The sequence below is a fragment of the Amphiprion ocellaris genome, chromosome 8 (assembly GCF_022539595.1).
Source record: "Amphiprion ocellaris isolate individual 3 ecotype Okinawa chromosome 8, ASM2253959v1, whole genome shotgun sequence".
Classification (NCBI taxonomy): domain Eukaryota; kingdom Metazoa; phylum Chordata; class Actinopteri; family Pomacentridae; genus Amphiprion; species Amphiprion ocellaris.
Genome location: NC_072773.1, coordinates 13,075,191 through 13,097,305, shown reverse-complemented (window position 1 = coordinate 13,097,305; position 22,115 = coordinate 13,075,191). Strand labels below are relative to the sequence as shown.

Sequence of the window (22,115 nt, the reverse complement as noted above, 5' to 3'; positions counted from 1 at the left end):
ACTGTGGGAGGAAGCTGGAGAACCTGGAGAAAACCCACACATGCACAAGGAGAACATTCAAACTCCATGCAGAAAGATCCCGGGAAGGTCGGGACGTGAACTGGGGATCTTTTAGCTGCAAGGCGAAAGTGCAAACCACCAAGCCGCTGTGCAGCTCAGAAAAGTAACCGGATAATGTTTATTTTGATATTTAGAAAAGAAAAACTATTCTAGAATTATTGAGGTGATTTTGTAGGAGTGTGCATCAAAAAGTAATATTTAAAAAAAGCTGTCTAAAGCCTGCTTTGGATGGCAGTCGGATCTAGAGTCTCAGTCTTTACATGTGATCTGTTGAAAATAGGAAAAATACAGTGTTGCCACTCTGAAGGGCCTCTCTGGTAATCAGTAAATTGTACATTGTGTCTTACTCTGTGCAGAAGTCCCTACCTTTCCCCTCCATTCACTCCTCCCCACTTGCTGTAGCTCAAGCAGACCAGCTCACCCACAATTCTGCTCAAACACTGTAAAACTAGTCTACGCTACACAATGTCAAGATGTAATATTAGAGTAATTCTGCCACACTGGTTGAAACTAGAATGAAAATCTGGCTTCCTCAATCTTTGTTTTCGTCATCATCTTGGTACAGTTTTAAGGTGGAAATGCTCAGACATTACGTTGACTGCTTATTTACAATACAATACAATACAATACCATACAATGAGTTTATTAATCCCCGAAGGGAAATTCAATTGTCTGTTCTCATCTGTTTATTTCACTCCTGATGTGACTTCTTGTTTATATAAAACCACCATATGGACGTGTACCTGTGGTAAAACTTTGAAAACTTCTTTTATCAGAAGGGGTTTTAAAAATATTGAGCCCAGATGTGGTTGAGAGATGTTGAACTAGATACCAAAGCCTTTTGGGAATGTACCTTTGTAAAACCACTGTACACATTACAGATTAAATGTAGAATTTCCTAATAACAAGACAATGTCAATTTGAGCATTATTTTTTTTACTGTTCAGGTAAAGAAATACTTCAGTTTCCATCTGTATGGATGCAAAAGCAAAATTTCTTGTTACTGCACTTTAGAAAATCTGAACATGTCTTTCTTGGAAATATGTCTTCAGGTTTGAAGTAGAAACAGTGTCAGTCCAGACAGATCCAAGCTTTTCAATATTCTGTGCTGTGAACACATTTCTGTCAGCACCAGAAAAGTCTGAGGGTCAGAACTCAGTGCTTTTTTCAAGGCTTTGACATCAGCATTATGCATAACGGAGCTATTTTTGAATGATTGGAGAATCCACAAAAAAAAAAAAAAAATCTGTTTTCAAGGCCAACGTATTCTGTGTTCAGAAACACTCTGAACCATTGATTATTACAAACAAGCAAGGTAGTTTAGAAGAAAGTATTTCTTCAGATAACAAAGAAACATCATGAAAAGACATGGCAAATTTAACACTTTCATGTGTTAGTATGTGTCTGTGAAACACATGATATAAAAAGCATCAGCACTGTCACCGATGTAGAAGTCCTGTCAGGTTTGTTCCTGGTTTCTGCAGCACAGATGCTGTACTAACATCTTCCTTTTCCACCTTGCTGCTCATCGGACCTGTGTGCACCATGAAGATTATCATGAGCATATTTGATGGCTGATTTTCAGCATGGTTATCAGATTTTCTTTCAGTGAGTCGGAGCTGTTGCAGTCAGTGGTTCAATCAGTTGTCCCTCTGAGAGATGAGTTAGTTGCATCAATCACCAGCTTATTAGCTGACTGGCTGGTTAATTTACTCAGTGACTGGGCCAAACTCTTCCCTCAGCAGTTGGAGCACGTTGTCCGAGTACTGGTCTCTCAGCCTGCCCATCCCGTTCAGCTGGACGGCGTTGAGGTCGGGGTGAGGCGGGATGTAGGAGGATGGGCAGTGCAGCTCATTTAGAGTAAACCAGAAGGCATCCGGGTCCACCTGGATTAAATGTCGGAAAACGCTGTGTAGAGGAATTAAAGATACATGAGAACAGGATTAGCTCTGGGCTGCTTTATGCTTTGTACGTAATATCTATTGTATGGACAAACACCTTCCTGTAATTCAGAGTGACAGATTGACCAGGTTTGCTGACTTTTCTGTCTGACTCTAAGTGCATTTATTTAACACCGTCTTTTCCCTTCAGGTTGTTTTATGTGTTACCTCCACCACGGAAAGTGCTTATATATTACTTAGATTGTATTTAAACTTGTTTTGTTGGTGACAACAAGCAAATACTGACTAGCCAGAGCTCTATTTCTATAGTTTTCTTCACCATCAAAAGGCACTCAGAAACTGGGAGAAACTCTGACAGGAAGTGGTCTGGAAGACCAAAAGCCACAACAGAATCAGAAGACAAGTTTCTGAGAGTCAACAGCTTGGTGATAGACGACTCACAGGACCACAGCTTCAAGCACAGCTGAATAGTGGTTATAGCAAGAAGTCTCATTGTCAACTGTAAAAAGAGGCTTGCCTGGGCCATGAAACACCACCAATGGACTACTGGAGACTGGAAGAAGGTATTAGGAACTGACAAATCAAAATTTGAAGTCTTTAGTTCATCACGAACAATTTTTGTACACCGTCGAGTAGGTGAAAGGATGGTTCCTCAATGCTTGACATCAACTAGCAAACATGGAGGAGGAAGTGTGATGGTCTGGGACTGTTTTGCTGGATCCAGGGTCGGTGACTTGTACAGAGTGAGAGGAACCCTGAACCAAAAAGGCTACCACAGCATTCTGCAGCACCATGCAGTACTCTCTGGTATGTTCCTAGTTGGTCAGGGGTTCATCCTACAGCAAGATAAAGTCCAAGCTATGCCTGAACTACCTTAGGAAAAAAGAACAAGATGCTAAGCTTGAAAGTATGGAGTGGCAGCACAGTCTCCAGACTTAAACCCCATGGAGCTGGTTTGGGATGAACTGGACAGAAGAGTGAAAGCAAAGCAACCTACAAGAACCACTAATTTATGGGAACTTCTGCTACAGAGTTGGGAAGAACTTTCTGAAGAATATTTGATTTCCATTGTGGAAAGAATGCCATGAGTGTGTTCAGTTGTTACATCTGCCAAAGGTGGCTACTTTCAAAAGTTTAAAATACATTGTGGCTTCTAAACTGATTTTTTTTTTTTACCTTAATTTGTTTATTTGTTCTATGCTTTCATTTCAGAGTACAATGAGACATTAACATGTATAATTTCCCTCCCGCAAAATTGAAAAATTGGGGTGATCTAAAACTTTTGACCGGTAATGTGCATAAAGGTGTACACACACACATATATATAAATATATATATATATATATATATATATGTGTATATACCAACAATAACACAATCCCTCCCCAGTCGCTACCACAAAGACACAGAGTGATATGTCTCTGTGTCCAGGTTGTCTTCCCTTGACTAGATCGAGTTGTATCTACTCTCAGATGTACACTGACTTGGATAAAAACGTCTGCTAAATGAAACTGTAGAAATTGTAGAATTGTAGATATCTACTTGCTGCACTACGTGGACCATTAGCGTGGAAAACAGTCGTGCTGCATTTACCAGTTATGAACTATATTTAAAAAGGGTCCCACATTTCCATTTTAAAGTTGAAGTGACCATTGGATCTTCTCAAAACTCAATCAGGACAATGAAGCTGGCTGTAGTAAATTTGTTGAATATTTGTGTCTCTTCGCTGTTTGCAGCGGTTTTGCATTTTGCAGACGGTCCCTGTTCACTTGTCGCACAGCCGGCTGCTCATAGACACCAATGTTATTTCTACAGCTTGAAAGACAGCGACTTTTGATTAAACTGGGCTTGTAGCACATTGTCTACCTCACAACGATGGAAAAGAGGCATCGTTTATGTTTAGACAACGTATATTTAATGAGTTATTGATGTCGGAAGTCCAAATTTGTGAAGATCTTTCCGACTTTACCGAACTGTGTTTTATTTCCTGACGTCGCCGTAATTCACTGGCTTCATGCTGTCATTTGCGAGCATTTCACCACAAATAACATAATTCTGTCTCGTCCTTTAATAAAACCAAATTTAAGGTAACTGTGAAGGTATAGCTGGAGTTTTTAGGTACTGATGAATCTTCACCCGTTTTGCGTTTTTCAGACACCAATTCCATCAGTAATTTTCTAACTGCACACAAACTAATGAATCGGGATGAACTAACGAGCCAACCTGAAGAAAGACCAAATAAATGTGTTTTTAAAATGTTTTATAGGTAGACTTGTGATGACACAGTGAGTCTGTTACTCTGATTTTATCCAGAATGTAAAAATCTATTTTTTATAACATCACAGCCTCAGAGCAGACAAAGCTTCGCGCCCCCCCTCAGATCTCTAGCGCCCCCCCTGGGGGGGCACGGACCCCAGGTTGGGAAACACTGCTGTAGAGGAAAGACCAAGACAAAAAGCAACACAAGCTGGCAGCACAATAATAGAAAACAAAAATGTGGAAGAGCCAGACTGCCAGTAGCTCTGGATACTTGTTCAGACATAATGAACAATTCCCAATCTATTTTTTGTGTTCTTTACAACACTACTCAAGACAGTGTATACTTTTTGTATGAAATGCCAACATTGGAGTTTAGTATTTGTTGTATCCATGGCAATGAGTGAGGCCTGAAGTCACATCTTGTACATTTTATTTCCTATACTGCTGCGCTGCAGTGATGGCAAACATTTCAGACACGTCACAGTATAACCGAGGAGCCACTGGGGACCAGCCCCCATGTCTGACTCACTGACATTTGGATTCAGTCTGAGTGGCTTTTGCTCCTATGTTTTGGTTCATTATGTCAGACAGCTGCAGGAACAATTCATTTGGACAGGACAGTCTAAACATACCGCATTCTGCTTAGTGCAGTGTTGAAATGCTGAGACAAGAGTCAGAGGTCATGGCTTGTGTCACCACTAATGTGGACAGTGTGGTGGAAAAAGTAGTCAAATTTTTTTTTAATGTAATAATGTCCTACAAATATGAGCGACAGCCCTGCGGCTTGAATAACTACATTCAAAGTCATAGTCAGGAGAAAACACTGGTTGAACACTACTCTCTGGTAATGTGCTTCAGTCAGACTGTGTGGTTGTAGTTTGATCAGAACTATTGATAGACTCTGATCCAAATGTTTCTAAAGCCTGTTTGGTGCAGAGAAACATGCAATGCCACCTATGTGCTTCAAAAAATCGAGACAAAGAACAACAAAAAACGATATAAAGACATCTCTCAGATGAAAGGAAACTTACGCAGAAAATGTTCATGTACTGTAGGATCCAAGTGAGAAGATGATTTACAGCCATGTGAGTATAAATGTGAAAAAAAGACTTTAATTTCAGTAACAGTAAAATGATATCAGCCTAATAAATTCAAAGTATCAAAAACAAAAGTACTTTTATATAATTACTCCACCAAGGAAGCAGAGTATCGGCAAAGTAATTGTATAATAGTATATGTGACAATTGGCGCTGGTTTGACTGTCTGTTAGCAACATTACTCAAAAACAGACTGGTCCTCCCTCTCTGACAGAACTCTGAAGCCGAACTACTGTACCACATTTCTACACATCATCACACTCATCATCATTTAAAACAGAAAACCATCTACTATCTACTGCAGTACTGCACTGGGGAAAATTATTTCTTTGCCAAGGAGGTGGAGCCTCGGCGCAGTTATGTGATGATTGACGTTGGTTTGTCTGTTTGTCTGTGTGCAACATTACTGAAAAACGGATATTCAAAAACGGATTTGGATGAACTTTTCAGAGAAGATCATTCTTGACACAAGGACCAAGTGAGTAGATTTTGGCAGTGATGCAGCTTATAGTCTGGATCAATGGATTTGTTAAAGATCTCTGAATCACTGTGAGATAGCGGCACGGAGTCACTGTAACTATGACAACAAGTGAACACTACGTCAGCTGCCTGCTGACGATGGCGTGATTGTAATTGTACTACAAATCGATCATTGCTGCGGACTTATCTGTCAGAAATCATACAAGGAACAACTGATTAAATTGTGGGGGTGTTTTCAAGTCCCATCAATCCCGGCCGCCCGCTACATATTTAGGTCACCTAATTCGCTATCCGTACATAACGTACAGATTCATAAAACACGCCTGTGCTCAGCGCAAGGCCAGTTTAGTTGTGGGTACATCTATATTAAATGGCCATATTCTATGGTGCTGTGATTTCTGCCACAACTTTTTTCAACATTTCAGCCATTGGAAATGACAGGACTGAGCCTTGGTGGAGTACAGCGCTCTCTCAGTGCTCTTCTTGTTATGACGTACTGTATAAGTGTGTATGTATATAGCTGCTTTATTACCACTCGTCTTGAGCCGTAAGCAGCATTTAAACTTTACAATTGAAGTCAGAGGTTATTTTAGTCATGTTAATTTATGACAACACAACATGTTTTACAACTTAACAAATGTGGAGCAGAAGCTTAATGACGGACAAAAGTTAAACATCCACAAACTGTAGTGCAATGGACTATGCCCATGGTTACTTTCCACCACTGCAGTGAGCTGTACTAAAGTCTTACCTTCGACAGGCTTCCTGCAGTCTGATGGGCTGTGTGCAGCTGAGGTAGGGCAGACATGCTTCACAAACGGCATCCAAGTCGGCTTCCCCTGAGAAAACAAAGCACAGGACTTGTACTAAATTTAAATCATATCAAGAGCAGAAAGTGTACAGCCTTGTTTCAGCAAAAGAAACATCTTTAGAATATTCAAATCACATTAAACCCCTCCCCACCCCAACGGAAAATATCAATACAACACCAACTAATATCTCACAATATGCTTCATTTAGCTGTGTGTACAGGGCAACTCATCAAACCATGTGAAAATAAAATCCCACTTCACAGAACATGGAGGTGAAGACAGAAGACTGGAAAGAGAAGAGAAAGACGGATGGAAGATGAAGAGAAGAAAAAAAGATGAAAGAGAGGGAAAAAAAATCGACCAAGCCTGGACTTTACCTTTGCTAGCTTCTAATGAGCTGAGAAAAACTGCTGAGATGGCTGAGGAAAAAATTTCACAGCAGGCTGTTTGCACATCTCTGGATTTCGCACATTCACTCTTTTCCCTTTGAGGAGTGGATGTGCAGGAAGAGGAGCTGCCTCCTTTCCCTCTTACCTTCCCTCCATCTTTTTATCCTTCGCTCCGACCTGCCTCCTATTCGCTGACCGTACCTTTCATAACCTTGCCAGCTCCCTTCAGCCACTTGACTTCTCTCCACTATTTCATCTCCTCTTCCTATCTCTCTCGCTCAGTCTCTCTCTCAGTCTCTCTCTCCTTCTTCATCCCTCCCAGCAGACATTTAGCGATTCCCTAAGCTGCAAACTGGGCTGCCTTTCAAGCCTCATTTCAAAACACGTCTCTCTCCCTCTGTGCTTAGCCTATTTGCCAATTCAACCCACACTCGACTTGAACCAGGCCTGCTCACTGTGTGTCAAGAATAAAAGCAGCAGTGCACATTTCAGAGTTAAATGGGATTATTTAGCAACTGCTTTTATCCCTTTTCTTCCTCCATTTCTGGTACTGCACTCATAGCCCGTAGTCTTTTGTGGAATCAAGGTTGTTGCAGGGAAGCAAAGAAGTGAGAAACACTAAAGAAGAGAAGGAAAGGTGCTGTTAGATTTAGTTGTAAATGAATAACAGGGTGGAATTGGAGGTGAAGCTAGAACTGGAGGTGAAACATATTATTTGCTTCAGTCAATCTGTGTTTCTGTCTTTCTCTGGCTGTGACTAAGGCTTGGTAATTGGCTTGCTGCAGGCATCCCAGAGGTAAGCTGTCGCCAAATCGGTATTCACATGAGTGAGACTGCAGCCACTGACTGTTTCTCTCCTGCTCTTTCACATTCTCTCCATCACCAACACCAAATCTCTCCCCTTAAATCTCTTATAGGAAGGAGGACAGCGTCAAGTGCGAGTAAGAAAAATCAAGCACAAGGATCTTAAAAGCATAGACTCCACTCTTTCTTTAATGAGACAGAAAAGAAAGTCATGTGAGGGTTATAACTAGAACAATCGCCAGTGGTCATGCTGTGGGTAGAGGCTGCTTTCATGGTAACCTCTTCACCTAGAGATTGCCTGGTCCAGCGCTAGTACTACATCACCAAATGGTGCTGCAAGAGAAGAGAGAATCCCAAAATGGCCTTTAAGGTTTTTCCCTTTGGCACCACTTAAATTCTAGTATCACGTATAGACACTGAGAGGAAAGCATGTAAATGGACTATACTCAATAATCCCACTGGGAAATTGTTAAACATAAACTGTGTTGCACACACTAGCAAATGAGCAGCCTGTCCAGACGCAGTCTGATTCACAAATGTTGGATCTGAATCCTTCCCTTTCAGTACATCATAAAACAGAAAACGTCCTGTGTGCAGTTCACTGTGCATAAAGTCTGGGGCCTAAAGTCCTTGAATTTCAAACAGCTGCTTACTTTTCTTCTAGAGCTGCTCAAGTCTTAAACTGAAATAGGAACCTGCCCATATCGGAGACCTGAAGACCGACTTTCACTACAACATGTGAGAGTCATTTGTGTCTTAGAGAGAGAATTTTTTTATTTGGAAAACATACAATTAGTCTGAGCAGAACCATGATGTAGTGGCTACTCTATTAGGTGTACTACCAGTCAAACGGTTGGACATACCTTCTCATTTAATGTTTTTTTATTTTTATTTTCACATTTATTTTGCCTTCACTCTGCGGTCCCAAACAATCTAGATTGGGTTAAGGTCATTTATCTGGGCTGTAATCTGAGGTGCTGTTAACTTGCGATTTCTGAGGCCGGTGACATGGATGAACTTATCTTCAGCAGCAGAGGTGACTCTTGGTCTTCCTTTCCTGGGTCCTCATGTGAGCCAGTTTCGTTGTAGCGGTTGATGGTTTTGGCAACTGCACTTGGGGATACATTCAAAGTTTTTGCAATTTTCTGGACAGACTGACCTTCAGTTCTTAAAGTAATGATGGATTGTCGTTTCTCTTTACTTCACTGATTGGTTCTTGCCATAATATGGATTCTAACAGTTGTCAAATAGGGCTGTCAACTGTGTACCAACCTGACTTCTGCACAACACAACTGATGGTCCCAACCTCATTAAGAAGGCAAGAAATGCCACAAATTTACTTTGACACGGCACACCTGTTAATTCCAAACCATTTCAGGTGACTACCTCATGAAGCTCATTGAGAGAATGCCAAGAGTGTGCAAAGCAGTAATCAAAGCAAAGGGTGGCTACTTTGAAGAATCTAAAATATAAAACATGTAGAGTTATTTCACAGTTGTTTGTTTGCTACATAGTTCCATATATCTTGCTTCATAGTTCTGATGTCTTCAAAATGTATCTACAATGTAGAAAGAAGCAAAAATAATGAAAAAACACTGAATGAGAAGGTCTGTCCAAATGTTTGATTGGTAGTGTATAACTGTATACCTGCTCATTAAAGCAAAGCTCTGCTCAAACAATCATTTGGCAGTCGCGCAATGTGTGAAAGCATGCAAAGTTGTCATGAGGAAACTGAGGGTACAGTGGGAATAGGCATAAACAAACTGAACAGTAGAAAACTGGAATGAATTTTAGCTGATCTGATGAATCTCAATCTCTGCTGTCACATGCAGATGGTAGGCTCAGAAACAGCACCAGTCCTGGATCTGTGCTGGCTGGTGCTGCTGCTGTATTGGTGTAGGGAATGTTTTCTTGGCTTTAATTATTCACATTTATACCAACTGAGCATGCTTTTGATGACCGAGCCAACCGAAGTACTGTTGGTGACCATGAGCATCTATTTCTGGGCACATGCAACCCGCCTTTTAATGCTTCTTGTCATGGCACACATCTTCTCAAGCTGGTTCCATGAACATCACGCTGAGTTCAGCGTACTCAGATGGCCTCTAAAATCAGTAGCTCTTAATGCAATACAGCATCTTGAGGATGAGGTTGCGACGAAAGATTCTCAGAATTCCTGCTCAAAATGCAACTGTGTGATTCTACAGTATTATGCAAAACATTGACCAGCACCTTGTTAACGTGTTCTCAGAGGTAACTGTGACTTACTCTGTCCTGTCGCTTCCCCTCACAGAGCTTCAAGTTCTGACATATACTTCTGATTGTGTTGCACACACAGCATGTTTAAGATCCCAACACAGATTCTCAATGAGAGAGGAAGAACTTTCGCTTGCATTTTTTGAAATGGTTTCACTTTAATGACTGACTGCACGGCATCTGCATCCAGAATTTACTGATACTTTCTTTGCACTCAAAGAATCCTGTGCAAACGGCTGCCACATGTCCTCACAGTAAAATCCACTTTTATGCTGAACACTTGCTTCCAAAATGAGTCTAGCTTATGCAAAGGATGATTTAAATACTTCTACAATGAAGGGACAAGTAAGCTTTCCTTGTCATCTACCTATACCCTGTTTGAGCATCAATGCTGCACAATAGCACAATACATCACCACCACTGTCCTGTGGCTTTGTTGCAGTCAGTAAGGGCTTATTTTTGCCTGTTGGCACTTAAAACAGCTGTCCTATTTCTTCCTGACATGACGGACAGTGGACATTTGCAAGCTGGAGTACCTTGATAGGTTTTTACAGCCTTCCCCTACTTTGTAGAAATCAGTTAGCTAGTTGTTGATTTTTTATCACAAAGTTCAAGCTATGCAACTGTCATCAGTGGACAATTTTTAAGGCAACTGTTGACTTGCCTACAGCAGCAGTTCTACAAGGCTTTACTATAGTAGTAGCTGTGTAATGTTTGCCATTTTCACCATTTGAGTTAAATGTTAGCATGCTTACAAATAATATTGACACTATGAAAAAAACTACTTGGCACTAAACACAGAAACAGCTAAGACTGATGGAAATACATTTTGGAGGTTTCTAGTAATGGCAGCCCTAGATGAAAAGTCAGGTGTTAATGTATTTCACTGTGGATCAAAGTGATGCACTGACCCATCTTGCAGCAAGTGTGGCTAAAAGCCAATGAGCCACAGCTGTATCTATGATCATGTTTTTATGTCTAAACCAATATTTCCACAAAGGAGATGCGCGTTTGAAACCTTAACCTCAAATGCTAACAGATGATGGTGACGATGACACGGTTGTTCCACAACCATCAGATATGATGAGGAACACTACAAAAATAAGAGACTGGTTTTGATAAAGTCTAATTATCTTTTAATAGGAAAATGACAAACATGGACCATGTTTGTGTCCCCCAGGATGAAGCCTGCCTTCACCTGAAGTGAACTGGGATAGACTCCAGCTCCCCGCAACCCTACAGAGGATAAAGCTGAGTATAGATAATGGACAGATGTTTGTGTCCCATCAACTCAGTTCATGGTTTCTGCTGTCCATCAGCCATTATCATTATTATAACAATCTGAACTCGTAACACTCATCAATATAAACAGTCATCTGCAGTGGCTTTCAGGTTTTCATATCCTGCTTCAGCTTTAAGACTGATGAACTGTGACTAATTTACATGAACAAGTTGCTACAATAAGTGCATTAATTCCAATGGGACACTTAAATAGCAAATATATATCATGACTGATCGTGTAATGGAAAAATTGCTTTATGTTCTCAGTATAACCTCTGTTCCAGTTAACCTTAATATAACATTTCAGTGTAACCTTTACTCCAGCTAACTTTTGAACTCATAGGTCTTCTAGGTATAGCTTCTGCTTTCTGTCAGATGAAAATAAGGTCATCTGCCCCCAGATGTTCCACACCAACCGCCGCTAAAGCAGGAACTTCACCAGATGTGTAAAACCACAAACTCCGACTCGGTACAAAGAACTGAGTAAGGTGACAGACAACAATGTCTTAAGTGTAACCCACCCGGCAACAACAGGAATTTGACGTCAGTCACATCTTTGTATAAAAGAACTTCTGTACTCTGTACCGGATGGAGAACCTCACCCTCAGCCCGCAAGCTGTGTTTGACCTTCTCCTTTTGCTGCACGATAATAAACGACTCTAACACAGATCCAGTCTGACTGAAGCATTTGTTTCTCACTTTGAGCCTTGTTAAATAGAAAATTCCAAAATGCATTTTCCCTCCTTTCTTAAGTGTGATATTTGTCTTACATAAAGAACAAGTAGTGACAGAAAGCAGTAAAGAAAGCGAGAATGAACTGTAAATAATGTGGTGTTCGCGATGGCACAGTGATAATTTCAGCTCATTCTAAAAATATCATTTAAGCCAACAAATCCTGGTATAAAGCACAAGTTATTTCCATGATGAAGTGATGTTCACAGTACTATTTAATAAAACCTACCAGAATCAAATAAACATAAATAAATGTGGTGTAAGACAGAGAGGGCCATCCTTCTATCACACCTATACCAGAGCATGAAAGATAATTTCCAACAAGAACCAACAACCAAGTTTCACTGACTTCTTTTGCAAAATAATTCAAGAGGAGCAATTTTGCTTTGAGACACACTGAATGTTCCCAAAATTATCTGTGGTCTATTAATTTTTTTGTTAAATGACTGTAGTAATTTGCCTTAATATAACTTAACCACTGAGCCAATTAACCCATTTAAGAGATACAATTTTGAGTTTTTTTCATCATGGGCTGGATATTCCATGCTGACAGGGAGAAAGAAACAGTAGGAGGTAATCAAACTACCAGAGTTATGCCTCATGGCTGATAATTTAGGTGAGAGGCCAATATATATATAATTTTTTCATTTTGAAATATATTGTAAGAAACACTGCATTACAGGTAAGACTAGCAAAGCCACAATACAATGTTAAAAGCTGCATTGTAGGATGTGGAACTAGAGTCCAATGTTTAGCTTTTTGTCACTTGTTTTCTGTTTATTTTACACATTTTGGTGAAATATATCTATTAGTCATATGTGTATTAAAAACTTTAATGTAAACCTACATTAAGCTGAAAAAAACTGCAGTAACTTATCAGTGGCATCTGCCAGAGTTGTTGCATACACTAGTACGTGGTTGAATGAAAAATATGATTCTGTGGAAACACTGGCAAGACACAGACAAATCAAAAGATGCACTGCCCAGAGAGGTTAGCAGCACAGACAGACTACAGAGCCAACAGACGTCCTGCACTGATTTAACTTAGACAAATTAAGTTGTCAGTGTACCAATGCTAAAGAGCAATGGGCCTATTAAAGTGATTTCATCTGACAAACAGCAAATGTCACAAAAATGTTGTCTATTATTGGAGACAAATACTTCTCTGCTGGTGCACTTAATGGCTTCTCTCACCTCTTCTTTGCACCTCACTAAAACCTCATTCAGACGTGGGATGCATAACATTAATGCTTTATCGGGCTGTTAAAGTGACGACATTCTGTCATTCAGAAATATGCCACTTAAACATAAATATTCCTCATTCGTATTCTTCACTCAGACACACATTCCCCTCCAAAATTATTGGAGCTGGAGCTGATACACAACTTAGAAGATTGCATTATTTGTAATGGAACACCATTTTTTTAGGTTAGCAAAAGTACTGGAACAGATAGACTTAAAACAGATTAAAGTGAATAAGCCTGTGACCCACTGACATCACCAAACCTTTGCATTCTTCTTTTATGGTGCATTTCCAGGCTTTCACTTCAGCCTCTCTCAGTTGTTGGTTTGGGGGGTTACTCCCTTCAGTCTCCTCTTTAGCAGGTAAAATGCAGCTCCGCTGGGTTTCAGTCTGCAGATTGACTTAGCCAGTCTAAAACCTTCCACTTCTTGCCCCCGATGAACTCCTTTGTTGTTCTGACATTTTGTCATTATCTTGCTGAACGATGAAAGATCTCCCAATCAGTTTGGTTGCATCTTTCTTTAAATTGGCAGACAAAATGTTTCTGTAGACTTCTGGGTTCATTTTGCTGCTGCCATCATGTGTTACATCATCAGTGAAGATTAATGAGCCCATCCCAGAAGAAGTCATGCAAGCCCAAGCCACGACATTACCTGTCATGGATTGATCATTAGCAGATCTTTTCTTTCTCCAAACTTTAGCTTTTCCATTACTTTGGTAAAGGTTCATCTTTGTCTCATCAGTCCATAAAATTTTGTCCCAGAATTTTTGAAGCTTATCTCTGTACCTTTAGTCAAATTCCAGCCTGGCCTTCCTATTCTTCTTGCTATTGAGTGATTTGCATCTTCTGGTGCAGCCTCTGTACTTTTTTTCATGAAGTCTTCTGCCAGCAGTAGATTGGGATACCTTCACTCCTGCCCTCTGGAGGTTGTTTCTGATGTCACTAACAGTTGTTTTAGGGTCTTTCTTTACAGCTCTCACAATGTTTCTGTTGTCAACTGCTGCTGTTTTCCTTGGTCTCCCTGTCCACATCTGTTACTTAGTACACCAGTGGTTTCTTTCTTCTTCAGGACTTTCCAAATGATTGTACTGGCAATGTTTGTGCAATAGCTCTGATTGACTTTCCATCTTCTCTCAGCTTCACAATTGCTTGTTTTTCACCCATAGACAGCTCTGGTTTTCATGTTGGTTACACCTCCAACTATAGATGCAGTCTGTTGTGTATGACACCCAGATGTAAATATCTGGAAATAAAAGCTGAAATGTTGATCTCTTGTCTCATATTGATTGTCTGATGTCAAAACCAAATGTTTTCAGTCTACAGCAGAAATAAAGGAACTGGCCTCACTGTTCCAGTACTTTTGGAAGAGAGTGTACCAACCACAGTAACAACTAAGGTTGAACAGTTCATTGCGTGATGTAAAAGAAATAAAGATGCAATTATAAACAAAAGACTATATCAAAACTAAAGGAAAGCCTAATAAATTCTATATAGGTCATAATCATGGTGTATATTGAAAAATTCATCCTAATTCTGATTGACCCTGTCTCCATGATGGAGATCATTTAGACTTATATATAGTGAAGGTACCGCTGTTGTTGCACATGATAAATGTGATAAATGTCTCTTTTTGGAGATTCTCTATGGATCCAGCTGCTGTCTGAAGCTGCAGGTCTTTAATACACTCAGAGGAAAGACCCCTTAAAAAAAAGCTGGAACAACAAACTTCAGCTCATGTTCTGTTATGTCATTTTGATAATAGTCTCATTAATCTCACCTTGTACAGACTTTGTCTTCATCGTAGTAAAATTTTATTCAGTTTGTAATAAATGTAAAATTTTGGAAATGTACAAACATTATTCTCCAAACTGCTTTACACAAACACTTAAAGTACCATTGCTTGTGCATGTCTATCCATAATGTGACTACTGTTCAGACTGGTGCTGTGCTGACAGTAAAAGAAATGCTACCAGATCTGACTTAGTGAGATTACTGTTGCAACATTACATAAAGCTGGATGCTCATTCAGACATAAAATGATGCATTGCCATCAGATTGACAGACATAAGTGCATATCTACAAGTGGCTTTAGCGGTATTGTGAATGGCAAGAAAGCAAAATCTTCCTGTTGCCAATTGTACCTGTCCAGGTGAGCACTTTATCCAATAAATTTCCCTCTGCCCCACCATGCCACGTTTCCTTCACTGCTGGTGGCTCATCTCCATGTTAGACACCCACCCACTGTCAACCAAACCCACAAACACTCAACTATACTGAAACTGGTTGTCACATGAGCAATGAGGGGAAACACACAAGCTGCTGTTTGTGCTGTGAACTGTAAGAAGCAAATATATCAAAAAGAATTAGTCTAATTTCTACAAAATTATAAAATTCTGAGTGGCCATTTCCTTTTGTGCTGCTAAATCTACTGTTGGCCAGCAGAAGCCATACTCAGCTCTACTACCTCTGTCACCAGCTGCGAACTTTTCTGTCAGTGATGAGCTTCAGTGGCAGTTTGGAACATCCATCCATCCATCCATGGACAGGTCACCAGTCTATCACAGGGCTACATATAGAGACAAACAATCACGCTCACATTCACACCTACGGACAATTTAGAATCACCAGTTAACCTCAGCATGTTTTTGGACTGTGGAAGGAAGCCAGAGTACCCAGAGAAAACTCACACATGCACAGGGAGAACATGGAAACTCCACGCAGAAAGATCCCAGGCCCAAGTCAGGACACAAACCAAGTATCTTCTAGCTGCAAGGCGACAGTGCTAACGATCGAGCCACTGGGCAGCCCAGTTTGTAACATTTGTGATGTTAATTTATCACCATCTCACTGCTCCCATAACCAGGTTGGGGAAACCATCCATCCATTATCTATACACTGCTTAGTCATCGCAGGGGGCTGGAGTCCATCCAAGCTGACTTAGGGTGAAGGCAGGGGACACCCTGGACAGGTCACCAGTCTATCACAGGGCCACATATAGAGACGAACAATCACACTCACATTCACACCTACAGACAATTTAGAATCACCAATTAACCTCAGCATGTTTTTGGACTTTTGGAGGAAGCCAGAGTACCTGGTGAAAACCCATGCATGGAAACTCCACACAGAAAGATCCGGGACACGAACCGGGGATCTTTGAGCTGTGAGGCGACAGTGCTAACCACCGAACCACTGTGCAGTCTGCTGAGGAAACCACTGAACAAAATCAAGTTCCCTGGTTTTCTCAGTGAATGTAAACTTAAAACCTGTAGTACCCCTAAAATCTGACTTTACACAGATTTTTATATTGAAAAAAAATCAGTTTCAAGTGCACAAATAAGAAGCCCTTATTGTTGCTGCAAACAGTTCTTGCATTCTTGCCACTCTCTTGGCCAACAGAAGTAATTATAGTGTAGTTACATTAACTGAATTTTTCATGCATCTTTATCGTTACAACCACTGCTTCCTATTACAATTGAAGATATTTTCATGCAGTTGTTTGAAAAACTATTTATCCTCTTCTAGAGTGAAAAGTAGACCCACACAGCGCGAAGATGCTCTTAGTTTCACTGTAACTACTGTGTTCCCCCTTTAGAGCGTTGAGCAGCGTTGGACCATTGGATACTCTGACTGGGACATGTTTAATGAGCATAACAACTGATGACAATTTAGACAAGCTGAAGCTGTGTCAAGCACAAAATAAACAATTACAGAAAAAAAAAATCTTTCTGACAGTTAAACAGCCTTCTTTCCTGTAGCGTCTTGATTTGCTGATTGCTGTGCACATTGAACAGCATCTCTCGCTTGATTGTGGTGAAATGGAGCTTGAGGGAGAACTTCTGTTTTGAGACGTTATTGTTGTCTCAGCTGTACCTTCTACATCTTCTTTAAAATATGTTAAATCCAACGCTGCCAGTGTGTAAAGGCATTTTTAGTGATTTTATGTATGAGGAAACTAAATGCATAGTTTTTGTCAAATACGACAATACTACCTTAATGAGTGGATGCAAAATCTTAAAGGGTGTTGACTGAAGAAAACCACCATCTCTAACACAAGAGAATACACACATAAAAAAAAAAAGCAAACTTAATTGTTTCATTAAACAGATGCCTGTATGCTAAGCTTCACAATAACATTTTTAAGATGCGAACAGGAGCACGGCTTCAGGTCTTGATAGTAAAACAGAAACAGAGAATTGGGACACATTAAATGATGTTGCGGTATCCTAAACAGAATTTTACTGTTATACAAGACTGCCACCTGGTGGTAAACCAAAGTCACTCTGAATGTCTTAATATTGATGAACACCTTGCGTGTACGTGTGTGTGTGTGTGTGTGTGTCTGTGACATATCAAAACAACATAGACTAAACTGAGGCCACGCCAACAGAAAACAACAACAAAAAAATAAACCCATTTGTCCAAAAAATGTTCACAAGCATCACAAATAGTGAATACTAAACATGGGTTTAGTGTAAATAAGACTGATTTACAAGTCTTAGTAGCAATTTTTTGGCTTATTGTTCCCTCTGATCCGGTTAAACTAAGCTAAGCTAACCATAGTCTGACTCCACTTTAATGCACAAAATTAGTACTGACATCATTTCACTCTTAGAAATACAGCTAATAACTGTTTTTATCAAAACATTGAACTTATCCTTTAACGCAAACACAAAAAGTTCATTTTGAAGTAAGAAGTAAGAGCCCAAATGTGCCACTAAAATTCGTAGTAGGATTTCTTGCATTACGATATCTTAAAATAATGCTGCCATTATGAGGAGATCTGCATGAACCCTGAAAGCATGACTGGCTGTTAAATGCTTGGCTTTGAGCACAATTTTACTGCTGGTATTCATCAGAGCTCTCATTCTATAACAGACTTAAATATTAGAGTTATAAAGAGTTAACCATTCTTACTTAACCAGGCCTCATATTGCACCAGTCTTTATTAAGGGATCTGCCATACCAAAACTAATTGGATAACACTGTATGCTGTGTCTTAGGAGACTTGTGTGTCTGTGCATCTTGTGTTTTTATTGTCTTACCGAGATCCAGCCTCTGGCACAGTGAGCCCAGCCCCTGCAGCACAGCCAGCTGCAGTTTGTAGGCCATGGTGTGAGTGTAGATGGGCCTGGCCTTGGCGCTGATGGGAGCCTGCCGTGCCAGAGAGGCGCTCAGTTTAGGTAGAACCTCTTTAGAAACCCTCCTCCTCATGAAGTCACCACACGTTTCACCCAGCGTACACAGCACCTGGCGTGGAATGTAAAATACAGCGAGTTGTCAAACTGCAATAATACATTCCCATTGTGGGCCCACGCAGTGTCCGTGGATGAATCATTGTATTTACAAAACTTGGATATACCCAAAATCTGCCATATCGCTGATAACCAGAACACAGTTTGCCAACAGTGGCGATGAGTGTCTAAATTACTGTTTACTGATTATGTCCAAATTTGTCAATTCATCAGCAAAAATTAAACAAAGACACAAATATAGTTTAACTGAAGACAGGAGCCGACAAGTACGCTAACTGACAGTGACAACTTGAATCAGCTGACGCTTGTGCTTTGAAAAAAGATCCCAGCTGTGGTCTTTATTCTTCAGAAAGCCATGTCCCTCCTATGTGATTCTCTCACTTACGTTAGCTATTTCATAATGAATTGAGACCGTACTTGTGTCTAAAGTTGCAATTTTTGATTGATTCAACATGACATGCTTGAAAAACTTAAATGTTTTTTTTTTATTATTTAGAAATATAGTCAGTTGCTGCACATAATGACCTGACCCAGATTATGTATTTTTTGACAATATCAAGCTGCAGGTGCTTTAACTGATCCAGCAACACATTAAACTAATTTCTTTTTAAAGATGCTCAGGAACAGGTGCTGGTAATAATTAGTAATGATTCAGTTTTACAAACCCTGAAGGCTCTGAGGACAGCTAGCGGGTCATCAGCTGTGAGTCTCTGTAGGAGGGCTGGCCAGCAGCGGTGACACAGAGGCAGCAGCTCATTCTCCTTCTCACTCAGTGCAGATATACTCAACTCCAGAACATCCAGGGCCTTCACACAGACAGACAGGTCACCCAACAAAAACATATCTTTCATACACAGACACATGTGCTCATCTAGCTTTCAAGTGATGTGGAACAACCTCTGGAGGTCTGTTTGAGATTCTAAACTCATGGGCAATGACGGCTGGTTGCGTTCTAAAGTTACTACATGCCTGCTTCAGCAGAGATGATGGTTTGATGGAATATGTTAATTTTGTCATGTCTTACTTTAGAATAACATTACTTTACAACTGACAACTAAGTAAGGAAAAGATGGTTTTTACCTTGCTGACATGTTTCAACCACATCTGCAATCTTCCTCAGAGTGTCATGTGACGTGTGATGATTTTATCAGGTGACCGACCTGACAGATCTGTCAGAATCTGTCAGGCCGGACACGCCCCCCCCCCACCGTCAGATGGTCTCTGGAGGACGGAATCCCAGGTGTGCAAGAGGGTGTAGGCCCCCTCCTTATTCCACTGTTTGTATTTGTTAGCCTCCGATGTTATGATCACCCCCTTGTCCCAGTCTATAATGTGGTTATTTCTTTTGCAGCAGTCCATGATTTTGAGTTTTCTTGTTCAGCTTTGTCTTTGTATGTTCTTGTGAGTCATCCAACTGTTTTTTCTGGGACAAGGGGCCGATCATAACATCGGAGGCTAACAAATATAAACAGTGGATTAAGGAGGCCGTGGAGCTCAGGAAGTGGGCGAGCAATTCCATGAACCTGGACGAGGGGGCCTACACCCTCTCGCACACCTGGGACTCCCTCCTCCAGAGACCATCGGATCTGTCAGGACGATCACCTGATAAAAACGACATGTCATCACACATCAGATGACGCTCTGATTAAGACTGAAGACCCGGCTGAAACATGTCAGCAAGGTAAAAACCATCTTTTCCTTACTCAGTTGTCGCTTAAAAAGTAACGGTACTCTAGAGGTTTATTTCTGTTTTCACTGGCCAGTGATGGACTTGTCACTGATGCAGAGTTTTCAGCTGTACTGTTGGCCAGTCAGTAGGTCTACCATTCTGAGTCAGAATGAGATATCTCAGCAAACATTGGATGAATTGCTTTGAAATTTAGAACAGCAGTCTACGATGCCCAAAGGATGAAATCCATTCACTCTCTCAAGAGCAAATATTCATTCATGAGTTTGACATATTTGCTTTTGAGAAAAATGTCTTGATAACTCTTGGGTGGATTGTGATTTGGTACAGACAGTGATATCTAGCTCAGGCGCAATTGTAATAATTTTCGTGATCCTTCATTTTTCACCCAGCTAAATCATCAGATCAAAATTTTAATGCAACACTTACTACTAGATAGCCATTATCTGCATGCTACGTTTCTAAACTAAGGTAGCAAACATGGGGAATTATATCTGCTAAAATCAGTATGTCTGAAACCTGGACCTGGCTGCACAAATATGGGCTTCTACTGTATACAACTAACAAATATAATACACTGGGTCAACATCAAAATTCATTGGTTGCTTTCCTTAAATTCTTCGGAGTATGGATTCCTTTAAGTAATTGTAGACTGTTAAAGAGTAGTGGATTGCAAGCAGGTGCAGAGACTATTGGATTTAAAAAGTTTAAATTTTAAAGGGTTACACCTGAGTGAGCACACCTGCAGAGGGGATTGGTCCACCTGCAACTCATCTACCGCCGCCATAAAAACCTGATGCAGGATGAACTTGATGCTGGACTGTTAAAGAACTCCTGTTAGTTTAACCCAGGCCTTCAGTTCTGATCTCCTCTTCTTAGTATGTTGTTTTGTATTCTAACCAGTTATCTCTTGTGCCTCGGTTACGACTAACCCCGCCTGCTGCACCTGTACCTGGTCCAATGCTTCAATCTGCCTTTCTTAGCCAACCTGGTCATCTCCGGATTCCAGTCTGGGAATCACTACTTGGCCCCTGGACTTGCCGAGACGCCATTCCTGCCACACCACACAAATCCACTCGCATTCCCTCATCCTCTCTCCCCTGTTTGGCTGTTGGTTAAGTTTGCCTCGCTCTCTCTCTGGATCATAATAGGGTTAGTGTTTGTGTACCTTAACAGTGTGTCAAACCCATTCTTTTTATCCAATGTGTTAGCATTTGTAATTATCACTTCAGGTGTGTGTTTGTTACCCATTGAGTGAGCTTTCCTAGCTTGGTTGTACCAAGGCATGGTTAGTTCCTGCCTCACTAAAAACTCATCTGAATGGGTTTATAGTGTATTTATAGTGTCTGTCATTTGCTTGTTTAGTTATTCCTCCTGACCAGTTGTCATCTTCCTCGGGAACGTTAAGTTTGAGTTGATTCTGTTACATCAGTTCCCTCGTTGCTCAGATACATCCCGTGTAATTTATTGTAAATATTATTGTAAATAAATCCATTACTGTTTTGTATGCTGGTCTGCCGAGCCTCTCTGTTGCTCCGCGTTCGAGACCCTGATCTGCTCCATGACAGAAATTTAAATCACCATAATGACACCATTTATCATAGCAAGAAACTATGAAGACAAGCAGAATCTACTTCTAGACTGTCTTTAAACTAGAACTACTTGAAATTGTGATCAAAATCATTTGGTTTGACATTTCTCATTAAAAATTTGCAAAAAAAATAAGATGTTTGCAGTAGCCAGATTCTATTTTTTTTTAAAATTACAACTTTTATGCTCCTCACTACAAACGGGAATAAATACTGACTCATCTACAACCACCAGTTGTTATAATATGTACAGTCACCATTTCGTTCAG

At 40.4% G+C, this 22,115-nt stretch overlaps 1 protein-coding gene across 3 annotated transcripts in view; it reads right to left on the bottom strand.

Moving 5' to 3' along the window:
• tti1 (TELO2 interacting protein 1) overlaps nt 1-22,115 on the bottom strand; it is a 49,097-nt gene that overhangs the window by 13,076 nt on the left and 13,906 nt on the right. For 2 of the 3 annotated variants that reach the window (XM_023275109.3, XM_055013174.1), the window contains 4 exons: nt 19,236-19,376; nt 18,361-18,565; nt 6,549-6,636; nt 688-1,968 (listed from right to left, as the gene is read on the bottom strand). In XM_023275109.3, the coding sequence (XP_023130877.2) occupies nt 1,770-1,968; nt 6,549-6,636; nt 18,361-18,565; nt 19,236-19,376 (633 nt within the window). In that variant the 3' untranslated portion in view covers nt 688-1,769. Of the gene's footprint in view, nt 1-687; nt 1,969-6,548; nt 6,637-18,360; nt 18,566-19,235; nt 19,377-22,115 lie in introns of those variants that run through there. The other variant, XM_055013175.1, reaches the window with a different exon arrangement.